This window comes from Prionailurus bengalensis, chromosome D2, assembly GCF_016509475.1.
Source record: "Prionailurus bengalensis isolate Pbe53 chromosome D2, Fcat_Pben_1.1_paternal_pri, whole genome shotgun sequence".
In the NCBI taxonomy this organism is placed as follows: Eukaryota; Metazoa; Chordata; class Mammalia; order Carnivora; family Felidae; genus Prionailurus; species Prionailurus bengalensis.
Window position 1 is genome coordinate 62,567,335 of NC_057351.1, and position 24,116 is coordinate 62,591,450.

Sequence of the window (24,116 nt, forward strand, 5' to 3'; positions counted from 1 at the left end):
CTTGGACTCCTTAGTTCAAATGCATAATCCTGGAGGCAGCAGGTTGAGGAGGACTATCCCTTTCATGAGGACAGCCACCATTTCTCTTTTGATCACTTCACCAAGAAGCTTATGCTGTGCGTAACATAAGTCAAGAACAGATGAATGAAAGAGAAGAGGGGACATGTGAAATAAAGACACTAGTTACTGGCTCCGAGTGTGTGTAAAGAGCAGGCACAGGGATGGCTTGGACATCTGGGGGCATTAGAAGATACTAGATGCCTGGGGCCAATAAAATTGGTGGTGGATGGTCAACAAAGACAGCAGCAACTGATTTCGTAAGAGGCTAGTCCTGCCCTTTATTGTCACTTACTATATAAGTCCCTTATTTTAATATAGTCTCTTAATATATGAATTATTTATTATATAATGTATGCATTATATATGTCTCCTGTTATAATTAGTCCTCTGATATATTACTTATTAGATATTTATGTATACATTACATATAGACACATAATAAGTCCCTTGGTAAATATGGTCCCTCCTTGTTATCGCCCTCTTCACTCATAAAACTTTTTATCTACCCATAGTTGGCCATAGGTTGGGCTTCCTCTGTCTTTCCTGCATGATCCCATTGTCCTTTGTGCCTTCTTTCCCAACTTGACATGGCCTATGTCTCTAAGTGGCTCATGTACACATGACATTGCATTCAACACATGACTGCTCTTGCCCCTAATGGCCCGTGCCACTCTACCTCCATACCTTTTCTTGTTACTGGAATGGCTTCCTCCCCTACCCTCCTTTTTTTCTATCGATCTCAGTTCAATTAAAAAAAAGAAAAAAAGTGAATGAGCTCCATTTTAGTTTATGCATATTCTTAGCATACTTTAAGTCCCAGTTCATGTAATCTTTCCTTCATGGAGACCTTTCTGATCACACTCTATGGACTTAATTGCTTCTTCTTTTCAACTCTTATAGCACATTATCTGTACCTCTCGAATACATTTATCATCTCATCTCTTCTTTTATTGTTCTGCATCCATAATTCACTTGTAGTGCCTGCCAAGTGTCAGGTGATGTGCTGTGCATTGAGGATGCAGAATTGAATGAGACCTGATTTCTAACCTCAAAGAGGCCACAATCTAACAGACTAGTCAGACATATGGAAAAGTCATACTGACCCAATGTGATAGAAGCTATAAGAGATAAATGACCACAGTATAATTCCAGAGATGTCAGATACCAATTTAAGGGTGTGTGTGTGTTCATGTGTGTGTGTGTGTGTGTGTGTGTGTGTGTGTGTGTCTGTGTGTGTGTGTGTGTTTACACATTTCTCTCTATATAGGTCTTTCTAACTATGTTTGTATATACACACACATACATGTCTGCGGATTTCTCTTTATACTGTGTGTGTGTGTGTGTGTATGTGTGTACGTATATAGCTTATATTAAGAGAGAAATGCTATTTACTCATGAATTATTCCAATGTATTTTCACATTTTAGGCAGCAATCCTGCTGCCTGGGGGTCTCTCAGCAGTTTGTCTCTCAGTAAACCTGGGTCTCTCAGCAGTTTGTCTGGGTCTTTTCTCCTTCCATAACTCTGTTTCCTATTTCCTTCTCCAAGAACAAAGAAAACAAAAGTTCCCTTCATCCTTGGGCCTTGAACTCTGGATCTCTCCCTGAGTCCCAGAGTTTAGCTGGTGCCTTCCCAATTCACCTAAGAGGAGCCCAGTAAGTATCTGTGAACTTCAGGAGAGAATGTGCAACTCCTTGAGGGCCAGGGTGTGCTTTTCTCCTCTCTGTGTGCCTGCTTCTTGTCTTGCACACGACTGGCTCACATAAACACTTGCTGCCTGGAGTAGCATCACATTAGAGCAGAGTGAGCACAGTGTGTCATATAGCCAGGGGTGGAAGTGTTGGTTCTGTCTCCTGCTAGTTGTGTGCCTGGGGTGGGGGTACAATTAGCTTAGCGCTTGGGATTCAGTTTTCTCATCTGTAAAATGGGGATATTATATTACACTTGCTTAGTCTCAAGAATTTTTTGTGAGGATTGAGAAGCACTCCATGTAGTGTTTATTGCCTGGTAAGGGTTCAATTAACGTTTACTCTCTGCTTTTCCTTTGCTGAATTTGACTGCCAGCCCTCATCTGGGGGCGTCTTCTGAAGACGAGTCAAGTCAGGCTTTGCTGTGGATCCAGGATTAGCCCTTTAGCCTTCCCGCACCCCACATCCCATCCGCTGGTGATTCCTGAGGCACACTCGCATCTTTTCTTTCTGATCTGAGTCCTTGCCTCGTGGTCTGGGGCTTAGTGGCTTTATTGCATCTGCTTTCAGTTTTCTTCCCTAATTCCCTCCTGTCTGGTGGCCTTCGGAAGGCTCTGAGTGGTGAGAGAAGCCAGGGATGGGCAGGCCTTGTTTCCCTCTTGGTTTGGTTTGCTTGGCACAGAGTATCTCAAGGCTAAAGGTTACATTATCATCTCTTCATTGCTCTATTACTGCCCTTCTGTGCTGGCACCAGGGGAGTGGAAGCTTCCAGCCCCTAATTCACCCCTTTCCTCTGGGAAATGCAGGGGTGATTTTGCGGAGGCGTTTTCCTCATACGTCTCTTTCTGCATGCTTTCTGAAGTTCAGCTACATTTAAAGGACGGGATGCTTTTCTAGGTTAGGATCTCAGCACGGTGCAAGGGCGGTGTCACTGCAGCAACAGTGTTGGGAGAGGAATCATAGTGGGATGGAGTCTTTCCCAAGTGTAGTTCTCCAGTTACCACAGGAAGATTTCTGGGCCCCACTCAGGACCCACCAAGTCAAACCTGCTGGGAGTGGGACCTTAGAATCTGCATTTAAAAGGCTTTCTGGTGACTGTTAGCTCCAGCTGTACTCATGGCATGGAAGAACAGTGCCCTGGGCACTTGGTCAAGGTCACACATTATTGAGACTTTAACCAGTCTCTTCCTTTCTCTGTGCATCAGTTTCCCCATCTGTACAGTGAGGGAAAGAGACTAGATTAATACCATTCCCATCTGAAGACTATGATTCATCACCAAAACACCATTATCTTCTATTGACTCAAAATGATTATTTTTAGGAACCTTTGACATGTTGAGCTTGCCTGTTAGGGAGACAGAAGTACAAAATACGAACCCTGCCTCAATCTAGCTGGGAACGCAAATCCTGTGACATCCAGAAGGTAACAGGATAGTGTTTGACTAAGTGCCAAGTTATGTAATTCCATTTTAAGTGCGATAGGACTTGAGAAGAGGGATAACTCTGATGGCTGGTATGGTCCTAGGAGGCTGCCTAGAGAAGGTGGGCTTCAAGTTATTTCTTGAACAACAGGCAGGCAGTTGCAGGTGGTAATAAAAGGCTGAGGCACAGTTGATACAACATAGCATGGAAGAAAGAAAGCAGAGGTGTGAGAACAGGTTTGGCTTATTTGCAGAGCCTTGAGAAACTTGGATTGCTAAAGCAGAAGACAGCGTCTTGAGAATGGGGGAAAAGTGGTTGGAGGAGTGTGTGTAGTAAGTGTGTGTGGGTAGTGCATATGTGTGTGTGTAGTGTGTTACATACCAGGCTAAGGAGTCAAGTTCATCCTGAGGCAGAGGGAACCAGGACACTGATAGAATGAGAACAGCTCTGGGCTCTTTCCAGGGCTTTCCAGACCCAGTTGTTTGTTAGAAGCTCTCTATTGGTTAAGTGGAACTCTTACCCCCTACACTTCTTTCTTCTCTCTGTGTGGACTTTGCACTTTTTGGAGGTTTTTTGATGTCCCTGAAGGCTTGATATTGGGAGAAAATGAAATGACCTAATTTGCTCCTGCAGAGCTCTGGATGGGTGTTCTGACCTATTTCTAGAAAAGCATAGTTTTGAGTTTGTTTCTCCAGAATTTGGGATGGCCAGCGCATAGCCAACCCCTGTTTTTTACACAGTGACTGTGGGAACGACTTTGTAGATGAGAGAGGATAAAAGAAAGGGGAGGTGAAGTCTGTTGTGCAGGTTATCCAGCAAACAGGATTATTGGTGCATTCCTAGGCATTTGGTTGGGGAAGGTGGGAATAAATCCCTTGTTTTCATCAGCCCCTGAATTTAACAAATGAGGAAAACTCCATGAATGGGAGAGGCAAGAACCACTGAGTGGCTGTGGGGAGCAGTTCTCTGCAATGGATATACACTCCTTACTGTTGTGCTATGTCAATAGGACAGGTAGCTTGGTAGATTTTACTGTTGTGCAAATAGCCATGTCATTGATATTTTTCTTGGCTTGGCTGTTTCTTGCCCATTCACCACTCTCCATCAAAGAATGCACGCTTGGGAAGAGCCCTTCCATTGTGGCCCTGCAGAGAAGTTGAACATCCCAAACCAACTTTGCCATGGACTCTCTCTGACCTATAATGGGTCACATCCTTGCCTCTAATTTTTTCTTAGTTTACATAAAAGTAATGGAAATGGTGCGGACAGACCTCATGGGGTTTTGGATGTTAGTAAATCTCAAAGTGAGTGTTCTGTTGTCAGTGAGATGCCATAAAAATGTTCAATATAATGGCTGATTATTTTTCTTTAATCTTAAATAGATACCTAGAATGGGAAAGTCCCATCTTGGTAGCAGAAATTCATTATCTTGGAAAGAGTTTAATGGCTGCTGTGCAAATGAACTGGAGGAAGTTAAATCGTGGAATGGGAAGGAACTGAAAAAAGTGAAATGAGTTGTGCATTAAATTTAGATAAACACAATTATGTGTAACTGGATTATCATGTGTGCAGGCAGGCACTGTATATTAGGCACCTGTGTTTTGATTAAAATCGATTCAGGTGCATGCACTTGGCATCCTTGTGATTCGGAGTTGTGCCTAAGCCACTGTCCAGGCACACAGTGGGCAGGCAGGGAAACGTCTGATATCCAGGTCCCCAGCTGGAGAAGTTTAAAGGGCCGAGGACCAGACCGGCCCAAGACCATTTCAGGAAACTGCTAACTCTATTAGAGAAAGCTCCAGCTCTCTTTCATGTACAGCTTCCTTTTGGGTTTCTGAATTTCAGCTGATGTCAGGAAAGTGGTCCCGGAGTCCAGTGGAGTCCAATGACCTGCTTCTTACTCCATGATGAGGACAGATGCCAAATGGTAGATGGCAGATGGCATCAGGGGATGTTGGGGACTGGGCCTGCCTGCCATTCAAGTAGATGTGGCTGCTGAGGCGCTAGTAATGGAAACACAGAATCTCTTTGAACCCATCTGTAGATGGAGAGAATTAGGCTCGGTTGCTTCTTACCATTGGGTCCAAGTCTGTAAGTCAGAGTCATCTCCAGATCAAAAGCAAGCCCATCGTCTGATCCCTGGGTGGCTGTACGAGTGATCAGAGCCAGCCGGGCAGCACCTCACCTTGAAGGAGGACAGATGTAGAGAAACCACTGTCGATACCCAGTTAATTCCTGTTGGCATGTTTTACTTCAAATGCAAAGCATCGTCAGGATTAAAATAAATGCTACCAGTTACAGGAATGCATTAAATTAATAATTGTTTTCCCTTGCTTGATCCTATAATACCCCTCCACTCAACGGATAAATACTAAACCCTCCTCTGGGTGATTTGAGATGCACTGTATGTTGTTGCACAAACTAAAGTAAGCTTGCTTTTTTTTCCTCCCCTTTTGTTCCTCTTCTCTGCCCTCCTCCCCATCCCCATCACAGGTTATACTTATCCTGACGAAGCTGTACGACTTCAACCTGGGGAGCGTGACTGAGAGCTCACTCTGGAGGTAAGTGGATTAGAGGTTCTTAACAAGCTTCTGTGGCTTGGCTCACTTGAAGAATGCCAGCCACGCGGCGGGGGGGCACGTTTTGGAAGAGGCAGGAAGCAATCCTCCTCGTGGAAGAGCCCCTTAGCCCCCCAGGTGGAATGGACAGCCCCACCTGTGAACTCCCGTAGCACTCTGCTTATCTCTCTGGGGGCCTGTCACAGCCCTGCCTGCTTGGCACCATTGTTGCTTCTGCGTTCTTGCGCTGTCTCGTTCTGCTTGAGGGACACACGTCTGGTTAGAGAGATCAGGGGAGCATGCCTGGAATGAGAAGAGCCGTGGGTCAGGGAGTCTGCTGAGGGGAGAGTCTTGCCTTGGGCGTGAGTCTTGGCCCAAGGACCATTTCCGGCCCTGTGCATCTGTGAGATGCTGTGGTTCTTACCTGTCCTTGTGGGAATAGATACACGTGGGGATCAGGTCCAGATGGGGACCTTCATAGGCTTCTTGATACATATATTTTAGTATATTCCCTATACATATTTATAAATGCTTACTGTATATTAATGTCTGTATATTTAATAAACATTTACTATATATTTAATAAATTTAATATACATTAAAATATATATTGGTAATACATATATTTTAATATATATCGAAATATGTATTTTATGGCTGCAATGGCATAAAGATAAGTGTGTTAATATAGTATATGGAAACTTTTTTCAGCCTCAAAGTTCATTTTTTGTTTGGACTTTAAAAGAAATGAAACATGTTTGTGGATCCTTAAAAGTATGGTAAGCCCTGGGCACTGTGCCCATTGTGCCTGCTGGATAAGTCCACTCTGAGGGGACGCGGGTCACGGGACAGAGAGAAGGATGCGGGTGGTTAGATCAGGGAGAGCTTGACTGAAGCAGAGGCCTGAGGACTTTCTCTGCACCGGGCGCTTTGGCGCCCGGCTCTACACAGCACATGTGCACACTGCGGGCAGTGACAGGGCAACAGCAAATTCCATCAGTCGCTCTGAGTCAGCACTTCAGGCTCTGGGAAGGCTGTGTTGTCTGTCCTGTTTGCTTTGTCATTTGTAAACACTGGGGAGGGGGCACTGTCACAAAAGGCTCTTCACTGGGCTGCGTCATCATCCCAGACCTCTGTCCTGAGGGTTTCCCGGGGTCTTGGAGCAGAAGTGGTCTGGGGCATGAATATCTGTGTGCCTTGCTTCTTCTTCATCCGACCTGTTTGTTTGCAGAGGACTGGCCAGAGTTTGTTTCCCAGCAAGGGGGAACAGTCACAGCATCTATTAAATATTTAGGGGTTAATTGCTCATATCGACTCAGGCCTGCCTCCATTCGCCCAGGATGTCCACAACCTAACTTTGCTGCTCAGTGAAAATTGGCAGAGATATAAGAAAGCACTGTTTCTCTAATAGATGAGAGCATGCCTATTTCCGCTCACACAGGACTCTCGGGGAAGTAGAGCCTCAGAAAACTTCCTCTCAGGCCCAATCGCAGTGATACTATGGTGATACCTGAAGCCTGACTCACGCGCTGTCTTCAGAGGGCAAATAATAAAAACAAGCCAGAGGATCCTGCCCTTACAATGGGAGAAGCTCTACTTGGCAGCCCATATTTCAAGAAAGGTTTGGCTAGGTCTAGGGGTGGGCCAGGCACAACCAGGGGCCCATGCCCAGGCCCAGGCCATGCTTACTGCTAGAGGCCCTTAAGTAATGAAGTGTGTGGCCTGTGGTCATAAGAGCCAGTATATTCACTGGTGTGTACCAGAGACCATAGGCAGCCTAAGGGCACCCTGATGTGCACTGGCCAGGATTCAGATCCCACCTCACCCACCCAAAGAGCTCTGTAACTTTTTAACCTCTTTGTATCAGTTTTCTGGGGCTGCTGTGACACCGTACCACTAACTGCCTGGTCTAAAGGGGCAGAAATGTACTCTCTCTCAGTTCTGGAATGTGGAAGTCTGAAATCAAGGTGTCTGTAGGGCCGCACTCCCTCTGAAGGCTCTAGAGAGAATCCTTCCAGCCTTGGCGGCTGCTGGCATTCCTCGTAGCTAACTAAGGCTATGGTCCTCCTTCTCTGCCTACATCATCTCCTTGGCCCACTCCTCTCCTGTCCCTTATAAGGAAGGTTGCCATTGGAGTTAGGCCCCAGGATAATCCAGCACGATCTCATCTTGAGATCCTTAAATGCATCTGGAAAGATCCTTTTTTTGTCAAACAAGCTCCGTGACAGGTTCTGGGGGTAAGGATGTTGAACATATTTTTCTGGGTGGTCACCATTCAGCGCATCTCTCTTTCCCTGGATGTGAGTTGGAGATAGTACAGAAACCCCTTTGCTGCAACCACATTGTTTTTGCCTTCCCTGAGACACATCACCTTGTCCCCTCCACGGCCCTTACCCCCGCCGCCTTTTTCTGCTCCTCTCCAAGGGGGGCGGGCAGTGCCTCTGTTCCTTACCCTCTCAGTTCCTCTAATCAGGGAGGCCTTTCTCCAGGACTTCACATTCCATCACTCAACTTGCATTTTCCTCCTTAGTACTTACCCCCATCTGGCATGCTAAATATTCTACTTATTGAATGATTTATTGTCTGCCTATAACCACTAACATCTAAGCTTGTAGAGAGAGACTTTTTTCCATTTTAATTCAGGGCTATACTCTCTGCACCTAGGACAGTATCTGGCACATAGGAGATACTTAATAAATGTTTGCTCAATGAATTAGTGGATGATTTGCAAGGACTAAATGAAATAATAAATGTAAAAACCCTTAAGAGTGGCTCACACGTAGAAAGTGTTCACTTAATTGTAATGATTGATTATTATAACCCTCTGTGTTTGTATAGTGTTCATCCCATTATTGACTTTGTTTATAAGGATCCAATGATGTCGGGGTCCGTGTGATGGAAATTATAGGGCACCAAGGGGATATATTCTGTGATATGGATGAATTAGCAGAGATCTTCAGGGGATTAGGGAGGGGAGAAGAGTGATTTAGATGGTTGTTCCTTGTGCTGATTAGAGGGAATTGAAGTATCGGTTTCTAGCAACAAGAGGATGTTCCTCTGTAGACAGGATTCTATGAGCTGGGGGTTGGACTGATGGGTGGGATGTGACTTGGCAAGTGAGAAGTGGAAAAACATCCTTACTACAAGGGAAAAGGGCAGGTAAGCCTGAGCTGCAGGAGAAAAGGGAGCCAAGCAGCAGGAAGAGAGAGCAGCTGGTCTTGGACCAGGGAGGGAACGTTTGGGTGGGTCTCTTCATGTTCACAGAAGGGGCCAAACCAAAGAATGTTACACTAAGCATGGTTTGCAGATAACAGATTCATATGGTGTGACCTTATAAGGATTTGGAATGCTGGTAGATATTGTAGGCTTTCCCTCTGGATAATTGTTACATATGAATGCGTTTTTGTGCTCTGTTTCCAAGGGTTCGTGGGTCTGATAAAGCCCTGCTTAGCAACCCCTGCATAGAGCTAGAGAGAGAAAAGGGTCTGTTTCTATCCTTTGGGGGGAATTTTCCAATGTGCTGGGGCCTCACAGCATTTCTTCAAACCTTGCATTGTCTTTCCTGCTCATCCCCTAGAGATCTGTGTCTCCCATCCTCTTTTCTGTCCCGATAATGATGATGTATTTTGCAGTTAGAGCCTAGAGCACTGTGATCTTCCTTACTAACACAGTGTGCAGAGAAAAAGAAACTAAATTAAACACGCACCCTTTCAGTTTTGTGATTTGGCCCAACATGCTTAACCAAGTTGAAATTGAATGTAGGGGATTCTTCTTCAATTTTCTATACAGCAGAGGAGCCTGGAGCAGCAGCTGTCATGACAAGATGACACTCCCTGCCAGGTTACAGTGGGATATAATTATTCGCCTCACCGGATTAATAATTCAGAGGTCATCTACTTCTAAATAGACAAAAGACTGTTGAAAAGCATTCAATAGGGTAGGGGTATCTTAAGCCCTCACGACATTCTTTCTGAAACTCCTCGGTGCTGTTATTCTAGGAGGAGGGTCAAATTTTTTCTCTACCAATGCAAGAATGGCTGTATATTAATAACTGGTTATTAGCACAACCATCTGTTTGTATCCTTTAGTCAATGGACATTTTCCATAGAGAATTCATGCTTATAGACTTAAGGAGGTTGGGGACTGATATTTTTTTTAAAGACCCAGGGCTTCACTTTCGGAGTGTTTTCAGTCCATAATGTGTCAAATCTGGAGGTTGCCCATCAGTCAAGAGTGATGCTGGCCCCCAGTACTGTTAGATTTGATAGAAGCCTGACCCAAAAAAGGAGAGATAAGTTAAGATCTAAAGGCTGAGCATTAGTTGATCTGTTTCCTGCTCATCGATGTAATTAAGAATAGAAGCTCGGAGACGGGTGGCCTGGGTTCAAGTCCACACTCCTCCACTTAGCCACGGAGTGACTTTGAACAAGTTTCTTCACCTCTCTGTGCCTCCATTTCCTTACTGTACAATGAGGATTATACGGGTGCCCACCTCATAGTGTGGTTATGATGTTTCACATGAAATACAATGTGTGAACTGCCTAGCATAGTGCCTGGTATACAGTGCCCACCCGTGGAAAACGCTCAGGGAGGGTTGGTAATCCTATGGAATCTGGTAATTGATCTGCTTCTTGGTGCTGGCTCCTCTTCCTAACAACAGCGTGAGACACGTTGTGCCCTTAGAAAAGCAACCAGGTTGCTCAGCCATTTTTCCTAGGGCCCAGAGAGCAGAGAGAGGAGTCCCTGGGTAAGGTGTTTGTGGAGCATACCACCTCCTGGGCTCATCCTCCTGGGAAGCTTCCCTGCCCCTCCTCCCCGAGTGGGGTGCCCCTGTTCTGCTCACCACTGGCACCACTTACACTGTGTTGTGATTTGTTTCCAGCCTGTGAGCTTCCCAAGAGCAGGGACCATGTGCCTTTCATGTTTCTGGATCTATAACACATAGCACTTGGGCTACACTAAAGAAGGGCTTGGAGAGCTGCACTGAAGTACCAGTGGCCCCGAATCGGTTGCAGCATCAGCCTTGCCTTGGCCTGTCGCTTTCCTTGTATTGAGTTGTCTCATCCTCCTGCCACTGGGGAATCCAGTGACTTTTCATCCGGTTTGCAAGCTGTTGGCTGGACCATTTATTTCCTCCCCTAATTGTTCTGTCAGTGACCTTTCTGGGGGATGCTGTATTTTTTTTAATAGAAAATGGAGACCTTTGGATTTATTAATTTTTTGTTTGCCAAGAAAACCCTGATAATAATTGCTAAGACTTCCCAGAAGTTATTAGTTTACAAATTTTAATGACACTCATGATTTATTTATGTGTTTCCCTCCCTCTGCAGCTGCTCACCCCAATTCCTTAGTGGAATTGCTGCTGAATCTGAGTGAATTAATGGAAACAAAACTGCAGATTGGAATGACATTTTTTTTGTTAGGCTGTTAATTAAAAACTTCCCGTCCTATTCGCTAGGCTCTTCATATGTGAAGTCCCGAAGGCTAGGCTGATGATACAGGCTGTGAAATCCTCTCCCTAGAACTGGGGCCTCCTTCTATTTGCTTTCAGTAGTAATAAATCTGGTGAAAGCTCCTGAATGGGTCACAGAGCATTCAATTGAACAGATATTAATTGAGCATCAATTATATAAGCAGCCCTGTGCTCATTGCTGGGGGATGCAGGATAATTATGTCATGCTTGTTATCCTCGAGGAATGTTTCGTTTTGTTGAGAGGTAAGATTAATGTACTAGGAACCAACATCAGGCATATGCACGAATAATATGTATATACAAAATACAGTGCATTCTGCAAGAAGTTGCCCTGCTATAGAAATACTTATATTTTTATTACCACCCATCTCATTCTATAAAGGATGCAAAATAATTCTAGGAAGGACTTAGAGAAGTGATCAATATGGCACCTATTTTTTGTTTTGCTGTTTAATATAAAACATTTATTTCTCTTTTAGGGTGTGAAACTCTTAATAGGAAAGCCTCTCTCCTGTACCATTGGTTCCTATGGTTCTTGGAAACACCGGGTAATTGGTGGGATTGAATATGAGTAGTGTATAAGGAGTCGGTCCTGGATTCAGACTGCCTGGATGTGAATCCCAGCTCTACTGCTTATTAGTTATACCACCTTGAGCAATGTTTTAATTTCTCTCAGCCTCATTTACGTACCAATATAATGGGATGACAGTAAGACCTGTCTTGTGAGAGCTTTGTGAGAAGTCACTGAGATGGTACATGTAATGCAAAATGCCTGTAATCTAGTCATTACTTAATATAAACAGTAACATCTGTTGATAGGTCCACATCTGCCTAGCTCAGCAGCTTCCACCTGGTTCCACATGACAGTTGTGCTGGTAACTTTAGGAGGGCAGGGTGCAGAGCACATCTAGAATCCTAAGCACATAAAGCCTGGATATGATACACTTCTTTTGAGAGAACACTGTGGAGTCTTCCTCTTTGCATACTAATCTGTGCTCAGCAAAAGGGCAAGGTGAATATATTTCTTGGTTTTTCTACACCAGATGCTGATAATGATTTGGAGTATAGGATACAAACCACAATCTGATTTAAGTTCCCCTAACATAGTGTTAACTCATCTGTTACTGATTATTTTCTTTTTAATGCAACCATAAGGGAATCTAAGCACATTGAAGAGGTTTGTTACCATCCAAGTACTTAACATGGAAGTCAGAGTGGGATCATGCATGTTTTTCAAATTTGGCATATCCTCACAATTTCTTGTGGAATATGCTAAAAATCTAAATTCCTGGTCCTACCCAAGAGATTTCAATTTAGTAAGGCTGAGGATTACTCCGGATGTATAATTTTCGAAGTGCCCTGGTGGCCTCTTAACGTCATGTAGGACCAGGAACCTGTGATCTAGGAGAAAGCCTGGTTCTGGCCCATCTCAGTTACCAGTAAATTGGATTACTCTTTACCATCCTTCTGCTTCCTCATAAACAAAGGTATGAGGTGAAATGATCTCTCAAGTCTCTTTCAACTCCCAAGTCCACAGATTCTTCCACCTTGGGAAATCAAACAAGAAGCCCACACAGTGGGATTTATGATGCGCAACAGATAATGCCCTCACTCCTGAGCATAGCCACCTTCCTTAAAAAATCAGGTATTGTTAACAACATATACACAACCCTGCTGACATGCCACGCCGCTCACTGATGGATAGTGGCCAGTTGGCAGGTATTAGCTAGAACACCTCTCCAAACTACTTAATTTAAATTCATTAAACGAAGGGAGCATCACTCAACTTGTGAAAGTCTTTGTTCCAAAAAACAGAATGAGAAAGGGGTTTGCCCTAAATATTGAGCCTTCACAAACCTTCTTTGTTAGAGAATAGAGAAATGAGAATACTGGAGAATGGGGTCTGGATTGCAGATTTGTTGTTTTCCTATTTATTATGGGAAAGAGGGGTTCTTTTTATGGCCTAGTCTTTTTGTCTTCCATGAGGCAGGACCCAGACATGTATAAATCTTGATTTTTGTCCAGTGGCTGAGAGAATGTAACACTTTTGTATGGATCATGTCTGTTGATTGTTATTTTATGTTGTTTTCGCTTTCATCCAAATGCAGTGCCATTTTATCGCAATCATAAATAACCTCACCATTTGGAGAAGGAGTGTGAAATTCTGCCCATCCCTTTCCCCAGCCTGTGCTCCCTCTCATTTTCCCAGCAGGAGATTCATTAGCTTTCTAATGAAGTTAATAAGTAAACAGGATCAGACAGTCCCTTCTAAAATAACATTTATAAATGGATGCATTTCCCTACTCTCTAAGGTAAGCCATAATTTATTTCCCTGCCAGATGTCCACGTGTGTAACACTATGATAGGTGGATCCTTGGAATTTGGTTTAAAACCCAAGGGAAAAAAAAAGAGGAAAATTTTCAACTCACATAGAGCCTATCTATTACCAAGTTTATAGGAGAGTGGATTTTTACCAACCCTATTCCTGCTTATGTATATACAACGCCTATAAAGATAAGGTAGTCAAGCTTTCATGGTTACTTTCTCATCATTTGGTGGTCAATTACTTTATTGGACGTCCACCGTAAATGTCTTTAGGAGGCCTCTGGCAGCTTCCCCACAAAGACCACTGCCCTCGATATTATTTGGGAAGCAATAAACTGGTAAAAAGACATGTTCTGTTTTCTCCTTCACATGTCTGTGAGGTTTCTTTTCAAGAATTGTTGAACTTACAAAGGAGGCATTTCACACCTTGCTGTCTAAATGCTTTGTACCCAAATTAGAGCTAAAGTTAAGTCTTAAAATGCAATACGTAGATAGGGTTTATCTTTAAAAGCTCCCCCTTTCAGTGGTACTTATCTCTTAAACTGGTATACTATTTGTAGTCACTGCCCACATGAATGCCTGGCACGTCTCCTGTTTCTGGGAGGAATGTGAAGCCTGTGCATTGAACATTCCATTTTACGGATGGATGAACTAAGGTCCCGAATGGGTTGGTGCTCACTGATTCAGATCTGGGACCCAAATCTAGGTCTCTCCATTCTCAGTAGCCCCCTGCTCTTGCTGTTACATTAGTAATCACTCTTTCCTGGCCTTTCTAGCTCAGCCACCATTCATATTTCATAAGAGATCTATAGCCATGGGGTTGCACTGGGGACTAGGAATGGGTTTCTTGGATGTTTGTCTAAGTGATTTTCAATTCTGGTGGATCATGAAAATCACCTGGGAAATATAAGACAAGCCAGTCTCCTGGGCCTCATTCCAAACCTATTGAGCCAGTTTCTGGGGGTGAAGATCTAGTTGTTTATAGTTTTAAGTTTATTTATTTTGAGAGAGAGGAAGAAAAAAATGAGAGTGGAGGAGGGGCAGAGAGAGAGAATCCCAAGCAGGTTTTGCACTGTCAACACAGAGCCAGATGCAGGGCTTGAACCCACAAACCGTGAGATCATGACCTGAACTGAAACCAAGAGTCAGATGCTTAACCGACTGAACCACCCCGGCTCCCCAAGTTGTTTATAGTGTTTAAAGAGCTCCCCTCTTGATTCTGATATAACTGTTGACCTAAGAGAGGTCATGGCCATCTTGACTTCTGAAAAGTGCATAAAAACTTGTTGTGGGGAATTCCCCCTTAGCATAGCACCTTTCCCTTGTATCTATTATCCTTATGTCTGGTTCACAATGAGAAGCACAGTCATTCATGCCCTCATCTTTATAAATGACAACCATAAAGGTTAATAATTGGAATGAGCTCTGGCACTTACTAATTAGCTCACATTCTGTCAGCATCAAACTTGTTTAATTGGCAATTAACATTGATTTTAGAGAGTGGTACCACAAGAGAATGGTTACAAGGTGCTGCTGTCTGTGGAGTTGTGCTTGAGATGAACCCTGTGAGGCTGAGTTGGCAGCTGGGAATCCAGGTTCCCTGGGGGTTTGGAAGGGCCAACAAATGGGAAATAGTTTCCAGGTGATTTTGGAAGGCTTTCTATTCATAATACTTGGTTGCAAGCAATAGAAGTAATCACTAATTTAGGCGAGATGTAGGATTTGTTGGAAGGATACTGGGATCACTCAGAGTTTGGAGGAACAGGTAACAGGAAGACTCTAGGAAGGACCAAAATCCTAGGCCTCTCTCGGGACCATGGTATGTCATGACTCTATTCTCTGCATCTCCAGGGACCACAGCATCTGAATGTCATGGTTCTACTCTCTAGTGAGCTGCCATAATATGACAACAACCTTCTCCGTGATTTAAATTCCCAATAGAGAATTGGAAGGCCCCCTTGAGTCAAGCAGGCAAGACTTTATGTTTGGGGGTGAGAAATTTGGGGGCTTTCTTATTCATTCCTGTGCATAGGGAGACTGAGACCACTAGAAAAAAAAACTAGGGAAGAGTTTTGGGAATACTAGACCAATAACCTTCAAGGGTATCAAATGTTTTCTGAGGTATTCTAATATAAAGGAGACTTAAAATACACTACATTTTAAAGAGCATCCCTTCACTTGTACTATTAATTTAAAAGACTAATTTAGAATGTGTTAGGGAATGTCTAGGAGCTTTACTTGTAAAGATACCACTTACAACAACCTTGCAAGGATCTTATTCCATTTTGGTAGAGATGAATCTGAGGTTTTTATAATCAGCAAGTAATGGAGATTAAGTTTGGCCTCACCCCTGTAAAACAAAAATACATGCTTGTCTGACTTTGTCATACTGCCTCCCCAAATAATTTTCAGTTCGGGGTCTAGTTAGTGAGCACCTTCTCAGTTTTGGATGCTGCATTGCCATATCTATTCTCCTGAACTTTAGACAACGTACCATAGTCCCAATAGTCTCCATAAATGATGGCATTGGGATTAATTAGACATGTTGCCAAAAATTCTCAATTTTTGGCATACCTCCTTCCCACCACCTCACCCAGAGATGCAGCAGGTAAAATGCTCGTAATCATCTGCAAATTCTCACTCATTCTGTTTATGGTTGTTGAGTACAGAGTGTTCTATGGGATGAGTGTGACATTTGTGATCATACACACTTTCAATTGAAATTTTTGTGAGACAAATGAAGATACACATACAGCTTTAAGAAATGATACAGATTGAGCTTGTGTACTCTCTACCCAGTCTCTCTAATGGTAATATTTTATCAAACTATGATATCACAACAGTGCATTGACATTGATACAATCATCAATCTTACACAAATTTATTGTTCTCATTCGTGTGTGTGTGTGTGTGTGTGTGTGTGTGTGTAGGTTTGTCTATCCACCACTGCAGTGAAGATACTGAACAGTTGCATTACAAGAATCTCTTGTGTTCCCCTTTTATAATCACATCTACCTCTCTTTCCCCAGACCCTTCATCACTAAACCTCGGCAACCTCTGATCTATTCTCCGTTTATAAAATGTTTTCTTTCAAAATGGTTAAAGAAATGGAATCATACAGTATGTAACCTTTGGGGGTTACCATCTTCACTTAGTGCAATTCCCTGGAGACTCACCCAGATTGCTGTGTATCAATAGTTTGTACTTATTGTTGAGGAGTATTCCACGTATGCATGTACCGCAGGTGGCTTAACTTTTTACCCATTGAAGGGCATTTGGCTATTTCCCAGTTTTTTGTTGTTGCAGATAATGCTGTTATGAACATATGAGTACAGGTCTTTGTGCAGAGATAAGTTTTCATTCCTCTGGGACAACTGCTTAGGAGTGTGATTTCTGAGTCATGTCGTAGTTGTGTGTTTAGTTTTAGAAGAAACTGACAAACCTTTTCAGAGTCGCTGTTCCATTTTATATTCCTACCAACAATGTCTGAATGATCCAGTTTTTTATAGCCTTGTCAGCAAGGCTTTTTCACTACTTTTAATTTTAGCCATGGTAAGAGGGAGGCAGTAATATCTCATTGTGGTTTGAATTTGCATCCTTGATAGCTGATGATGTTGAACATCTTTTCATGTGCCTACTTAGCATCTGTATATTGTCTTTGGTGAAATGTCTGTTCATGTCTTTTGCCCACTTAAAGATACACTTTAGAGATATTATTGAAATTCAAGAAGCTGTACATATTTAATATATATGTATGTATGTGTGTGTATATATATATATATATAAAACTTGGTGAATTTGGAGGTAAGTGAAGCTGTCACCACAACCTCTGTCATAAACATATCCATCACCTGTAAAGTTTCCTGCTGCCTTCTTTATTCATTATTATTTTTTGTGGATAAGAACTCTTAACACAAGTTCTACCATATTAACACATTTTTAAGTCTGCAATACAGTATTGTTAACTATAGCTTTATGCTATACGGCAGATGTCTAAGACATGATTATCTTGTATAATTTAGAACTTTGTACCATTTGATTAATACCTCCCCATTTCTTCTTCCAGCCCCTGGCCACCACCATTACATTCTCTGCTTCTATGAATTTGATTATTTTAGATTCCTTATTCAAGCAGTATCATGTATTTGTACTTCTGTGTCTGGCTTATTTCACTTAGCGTAATGTCCTCCAGTATCATTTATGTTGTTGCAAATGGCAGGATGTCCTTCTTTTTTTAAGACTTAATGTTCCATTGTATGCGTATACTACATTTTCTTTATTGATTCATCCATCAGTGGACATTTATGTTGCTTCCATGTCTTGGCTCTTGTGAAAAATGATGCAATGGACATAAGAGTACAGATATCCCTTTCAGATTCATATTTAAATTCAAATGGATATACACTCAGAAGTGGTATTGTTGGAGCATATGATAGTAAAACTGCCATACTGTTTTCCATAGTGGCTGTACCAGTTTACATACCCACCAACAGTGTGTGGGGGTTCCCGTCCCACCACATAATCACCAGCGTGTATTATCTCTTGTTTCTTTGTTAATCTACATACTAATAGGTAGGAAGTGATATCTCATTGTGGTTTTGATTCGCATTTCCCTGATAATTAGTGATGTTGAGCACCTATTCATATACCTGTTGGCCATTTTGTATGTTTTCTTTGGAGAAATATCTAAATGTCTATTCAGTTTTTAGTTCATATTTTAATTGGGCTATTTTTTTTTGGTATTGAGTTATAGGGATTCTTTATATGTTTTGAATATTAACCATTTATCACAATGTTATATGATTTGCAAGTATTATCTCTCATTCCGTAGGTTGCCTTTTCATTTTGTTGATGGTTACCTTTGCTGTGCAGAAGCTTTTTAGTTTGATGTAATTCTACTTGCTTAGTTTTGCTTTTGTTGCCTGTGCTTTTGGTGCCATATGCAATAAATCATTGCCAAAGCCAATGGCAAGAAACTTTTCGCCTATTTTTTTCTTCTAGCAATTTTTTTTAGCAGTTCTATGGTGTTAGGTCATATGCTTAAGTCTTCAATTCATTTTGAGTTGATTTTCATGTATGGTGTAAGATAAGGGTCTAGTTTCATTCTTTTAGGGGTAGTTACCAAATTTCCCATATACTGTTTCTTAAAAAGCCTTTTCTTTGTTCATTCTGTATTTTGGCATTTTTGTTGAAGATTAGTTGACCATATATGAGTTGATCTATTTCTGGTCTCTAGAGGTCAATTTTTATGCCAATGCTATATTGTTTTGAATACTTTGGCTTTGTAATATATTTTGAAATTAGGAAGTGTGATGCCCCCAGCTATTTTTTTTTCTCAAAATTGCTTTGGCTATTTTGGGTCTTTTGTGGTTTCACATGAATAATTTTAGGATTATTTTTTTCTATTTCTGTGTAAAATTTTATTGGGACTTTGATAGAGATTACATTGAATCTATAGACACTTTGAGTAGTATGACATTTTAATAACAATAATTTGTCTAATCTCAGCACATCTGTCTTTCCATTTATTGGTATTTGCTTTCATTTCTTTCATCAATGTTTTATAGTTTTCAGCGTATGGGTCTTTTACCTCTTTGGTCAAGTTTATTCCTAAGTATTCATTTTGATGTTATTATAAATGAGATTTTGTTAATTTTCTTTGTGGATAGTTCATTGTTAGTGTGTGGATGGACCTTGAGAGCATTATGCTAAGTGAAGTAAGAGACAGAGAAAGACAAATGCCATAGGAGCCTTCTTATATGTGGAGTTTAATAACAAACAAAGAAAGCAAATTCACAGATGTAGAAAACAGATTGGTGGTTGCCAGAGGTTGGGGTGGAAGGGGGTGCGCAGAATGGGTGAAGGTGTTCAAAAGATACAGTCTGGTAGTTATAAAATTAATAGGAACTGGGGACATAATGTACAGCATGATGACTGTAGTTAATAATACTGTACTGCATATTTGAAAGTTACTAAGAGTATACATCTTAAAAGTTGTCATCACAAGAAACACAGTTTATAACTATGTGTAGTGATGATGGATATTTACTAGACTTATTATGGTGATCATTTCACAGTATGTACAATATCAAATCACCATTTTGCACACCAGGAAGATGTTATATGTCCATTTTATCTCAACAAAGAAGAGAGAAATACAACTCATTTTTGTATGTTGACTTTGTATCCTTCAACTTTATTGAATTTGTGTATCAGTTCTAATGGTTTTTTTTCTTGAGTCTTTAGGGTTCATACACACACACACACACACACACACACACATATATATAAAATATTATAATAGCATGTTGTCTGCAAACAGATAATTTTACTTTTTCCTTGGATTTTATTGCCTTTTATTCCTTATTCCCCCCTTAATTGTTCTGGCTGGGTCTTCTGGTGCCATGTTGAATAGCAGTGGTGAGCGTGGTTTTTTCCCATTGAGTGAGAGATTAGCTATGGATTTTTCATACATGGCCTCTATTGTGATGACTAAGTTCCTTCTATGACTAAGTTGTTGAAACTTTTTTGGTGAGTGTGAAAGGATATTGAATTTTATCAGATGCTTTTTCTGCACTTCTTGGGATGATCATGCAATTTTTATCTTTTATTCTGTTAATGTGGTGTACCACATTGATTGATTTGCACATATTGAACCTTCCTTGCATGCCAGGGATAAATCCCACTTGGTTATGGTATATGATCCTTTAAATGTGTTGTAAATTAGGTTTTTGTTCATATCTTGTTGGTGATTTTTGCATATATGTTCATCAGAGATATTGGCCTGTAGTTTTCTTTTCTTGTGGTATCTCTGCCTGGGTTTGGTATCAGAGTGATGCTGGCTTCAGAAAATGAGTTTGGAAGAATTTCTTCTTTTTCTGTTTTTTGGAAAAGTTCAAGAAGGATTAGTTTTGATTCTTTAAATGTTTGGTAGGGCTCACCTATGAAGCCATCTGGTTCTGGGCTTTTTTTGTTGTTGTTGGGAGTTTTCTGATTATTTCAGTCTCTCTGTTTGTTGTTGGTCTGTTCAAATTTTCTATTGGGGAGGAGGGTTCAGTCTTGGTATGTCATATGTTTTAGGCATTTATCCATTCCTTCTAGTTTTTCCAGTGTCTTGGCATGCAGTTGTTCATAATGGTCTCTTATAATCTTTTTTTTAATTTCTGTGACATCTGTAATGGTTCATCTTCTATTTTAGAATTTATATATTTGAGCCTTTTCTTTGTTTCTTAGTCTAACTGAAGACCTTTTGGTTTTTTATATCTTCAAAAAACCAACTCTTAGTTTTGTCAGTTATTTAATTATTTTTTAGTTTCTATTTTATTGATTTCTGCTCTTAACTTTATTATTTTCTTCCTTCTGCCAACTTTGGGCTTAGTTTCTTTTTCTTTTCCTAGTTCCTTGGGGTGTAATGTTAACTTTTTTAAGATGATATTTTTTAATCCATGTGCTTATGGCTATAAACTTCTCTCTCACTGCTGCTTTTGCTTCACTCCAGAAGTTTTGGTATGTTCTGTTTTGGCTTGTCTCAAGATATTTTCTAATTTGCCTTTTTGTTTTGACCCATTGATTAAGAGCGTATATTTAATTTCCATGTATTTGTGATTTTTTTATTTTTACTTTTCCTTTTGTTACTGATTGCTAATTTAATTCCACTGTGGTCAGAAAAGATACTTGGAATAAGTTAAATCTTCTTACACTTGTTAATCCTTGTTTTGTGACCTAGCCTATGATTTGTTCTGGAGAATGTTCTGGGTGCTGCTGTTGGATGGAATGTTCCATCTATGTCCGTTAGGTTTACTTGGTCTGTAGTGTTGTTCAAGTCTGTTTCTTTATTGATTTTCTTTCTGGATGATCTATCAACTATTGAAACTAGGATATTGAAGGTTCTTCCTAGTATTGGGTTCTTGTCTATTTATTCCTTCAGTTATGTCAGTGTTTGCTTCATATATTTAAGTGCTCTAATGTTGGATGCATATATATTTATAATTTCTGTATCTTCCTATTGAATTAACCCATTTAAAATTATGTAATGACATTCTTTTTTTCTTGTGACAGTTTTGATTGCCATAAATATAGACACCCCTCTGCTCTGTTTTGGCTACCATGTATATGGAATATCATTTTCCATCCTCCACATTTAGTGTTCTTAAATGTGAAGGCAGTCTCTCCTAGGCTGCATATAATTAGATCTTTTTTAGAAAAAAATACATTCAGGTACTCTTTATATTTTAATTGGTGAGTTTAAAACATTTAAATTTAAAGTAACTATTGATAAGTAAGGACTTACTATTGCCATTTTGTTAATGTCTTCTGTTTTGTAGTTCTTTTTCATCCTCTCTCTCTGTCTTCCTGATGATTATATGTAGTGATATACTTTGATTCCTTTATTTACTTATTTTTTTGTATTTACCCAAGGTTTTTTTCTTTGTGGTTACTATGAGGCTTGCATAAAACTTTTTTTTAATGGGGCACCTCGGTGGCTCAGTCAGTTGAGTGTCCAACTTCAGCTCAGGTCATGATCTCATGGTTCGTGGGTTCGAGCCCCATGTCGGGCTCTGTGCTGACAGCTCAGAGCCTGGAGCCTGAATCAGATTCTGTGTCTCCCGCTCTCGCTCTCTCTCTCTCTCTCTTCCTGTCAAAAATAAACATTAAAAAAATTCTTTAAAAAAACTTTTTAAAGTTATAATAGCCTATTTTAAGCTCATAACAGCTTAACTTAAATTGTATACAAAAACTCCACACTTTTACTTTCTTCCCACAACATGTTAGGTCACTGATGCCAGAGTTTACCTTTTTTACATATTATTTATGCATTAACAAAATACTATTATCTTTTACCTTTTATACTAGGGTTAAAATGATTCATACACCACTGTTACAGTCTTGAATTATTTTGTATATATTTACTTTTGCCAGTGAGATTTTACTTTCATATTTATGACAGCTTTTGTACATTGAATCTTTTAATACCTGAACATGGTATGCCTCTTCATTTATTTAAGTTTCTGTAAATATGTTATGTTCAAGTGTGTACTTAAGTATTTTATTTTCTTTGGAGTGATTATAAAAGGTATTGTGTTTTTGATGTCAGTTTCCACATGGGTATTAGTGAACAGAAACAGAAATGCATTTATGTTTTGTCTGTTGGTCTCGTATCCTGTGACCTTGATCAACTCATTTAGTATTTGTGAATGCTTATCGTGGACTCTGCTCTGCTAGGTGCCTTTTGTTAATCATGGAATAAATATGTTATGGGATAGAGTGAAGTTCCCCAGTGAGGGCTCTAAGTCCAGGAGATTTGGCTCTTCTATGACCGTGCATTAGGTCAGTTCATTTAATAAGACTTAGCTATGTGCAGTATCTGTGCTAAGCACTGTGGACCATGCAAAGATGTAAAAGAGATCTTCTCTCTTAGAAATCCCTAATCGAGAGAGACAGAGAAAGGTAGAGATAGAGAATACAAACCTTTCATATTATTTATTGTTAGAAGGAAATATAATAGAAGTTTAAAACAGAGGCCTGAGAAAAGAAGATGCTAATTCCAGCTTTGGGAGATCAGGGGAAGCTTAATGTGGAGAGCAGACATGAGGTGGGTCTTGAAGGGAGAGAAGGACTTTGATGGGTAATGTGAGGTGACAGGCACGCTAGATAAAAAAACAGATGAAAATCAAGGGGTAGACAATGACGAGGACAGGTTTGGAGAATGTTCACGAGACTGGGGAGTTGAAATATTGGTTCAAGGCAGGGAAAGTGACTGAGGAAGAGGTGGGACAGGAAGTGAAAGTCACATTGGGGAAGACTTTGGGGCCTGATTGAGCAGTTTGGAACCTTTTCTGTGGGATAGAGAGGAAAGAGCACAGATTTGTGAACAGCAGCTGTAAATGATAGCTGTGCTTTAGAAAGGGTGATTTAGTGTGGAAAAAGTTGTAGTCTGGAAGGATCAGGATTGATATGGTTGGATATTTGTATTTTTTTCTCTTTATTTATGAATTCATAAATGTATGTATGTGTTTGCTTGTGTGTTTATCTTCCTACCCTTGTAGATCCTCTAGAGATCTGAGTAGTCTGTTCAATAGGTCAGGAATGAGGAAGTCAGGAAGCCTAAGCTTGAAGCCCCCTTGCTTGAGGGAGACCAGAAATTTGCTCCCCACCTTTCAGATGTATAAACATGGATTCTGTACCTTTGGGGTTAACGTGTGGTGACTGGCTTATGCGTTGGACCTGGTGAGGGGCCATCAGGGACATGGCATGTTTCTCTGGCTTCCTGAACTCAGACTAAGGTCAGACTTCAGTATTCTGAAAGCGTGGGGCAGAGGATAAAGAAGGTGGCCTGACTTCATAAGATTATTCCATTTTGTTCCTCAACATGTGCTCGCTGTGGGGATAGGGGAGGAGGGGGAGTAACAAGGCAGCCTGTGTAGAATTTAGAATTGCACCTAATTCTGATTTCCTTTGATACTTTGATACCTTATATTGGCATTCTCTTTAAACTGATCTGCCTGGATTCCCTAAGATTTGAGAATTGAAATGTTACACAAGATTGCCTCTGGCCAACAAGGAAGTAACAATGAGTTTCCTAAGCTTCTAT

The 24,116-nt window shown here is 40.9% G+C and overlaps 1 protein-coding gene across 1 annotated transcript in view; it reads left to right on the forward strand.

The window, feature by feature from the left end:
* Positions 1-24,116, forward strand: part of SORCS3 (sortilin related VPS10 domain containing receptor 3) — a 591,280-nt gene that overhangs the window by 173,144 nt on the left and 394,020 nt on the right. Inside the window, exon 2 of the mRNA XM_043597460.1 lies at positions 5,663-5,730. Coding sequence (XP_043453395.1) covers positions 5,663-5,730 — 68 coding nt within the window. The remainder of the gene's footprint in view (positions 1-5,662; positions 5,731-24,116) is intronic.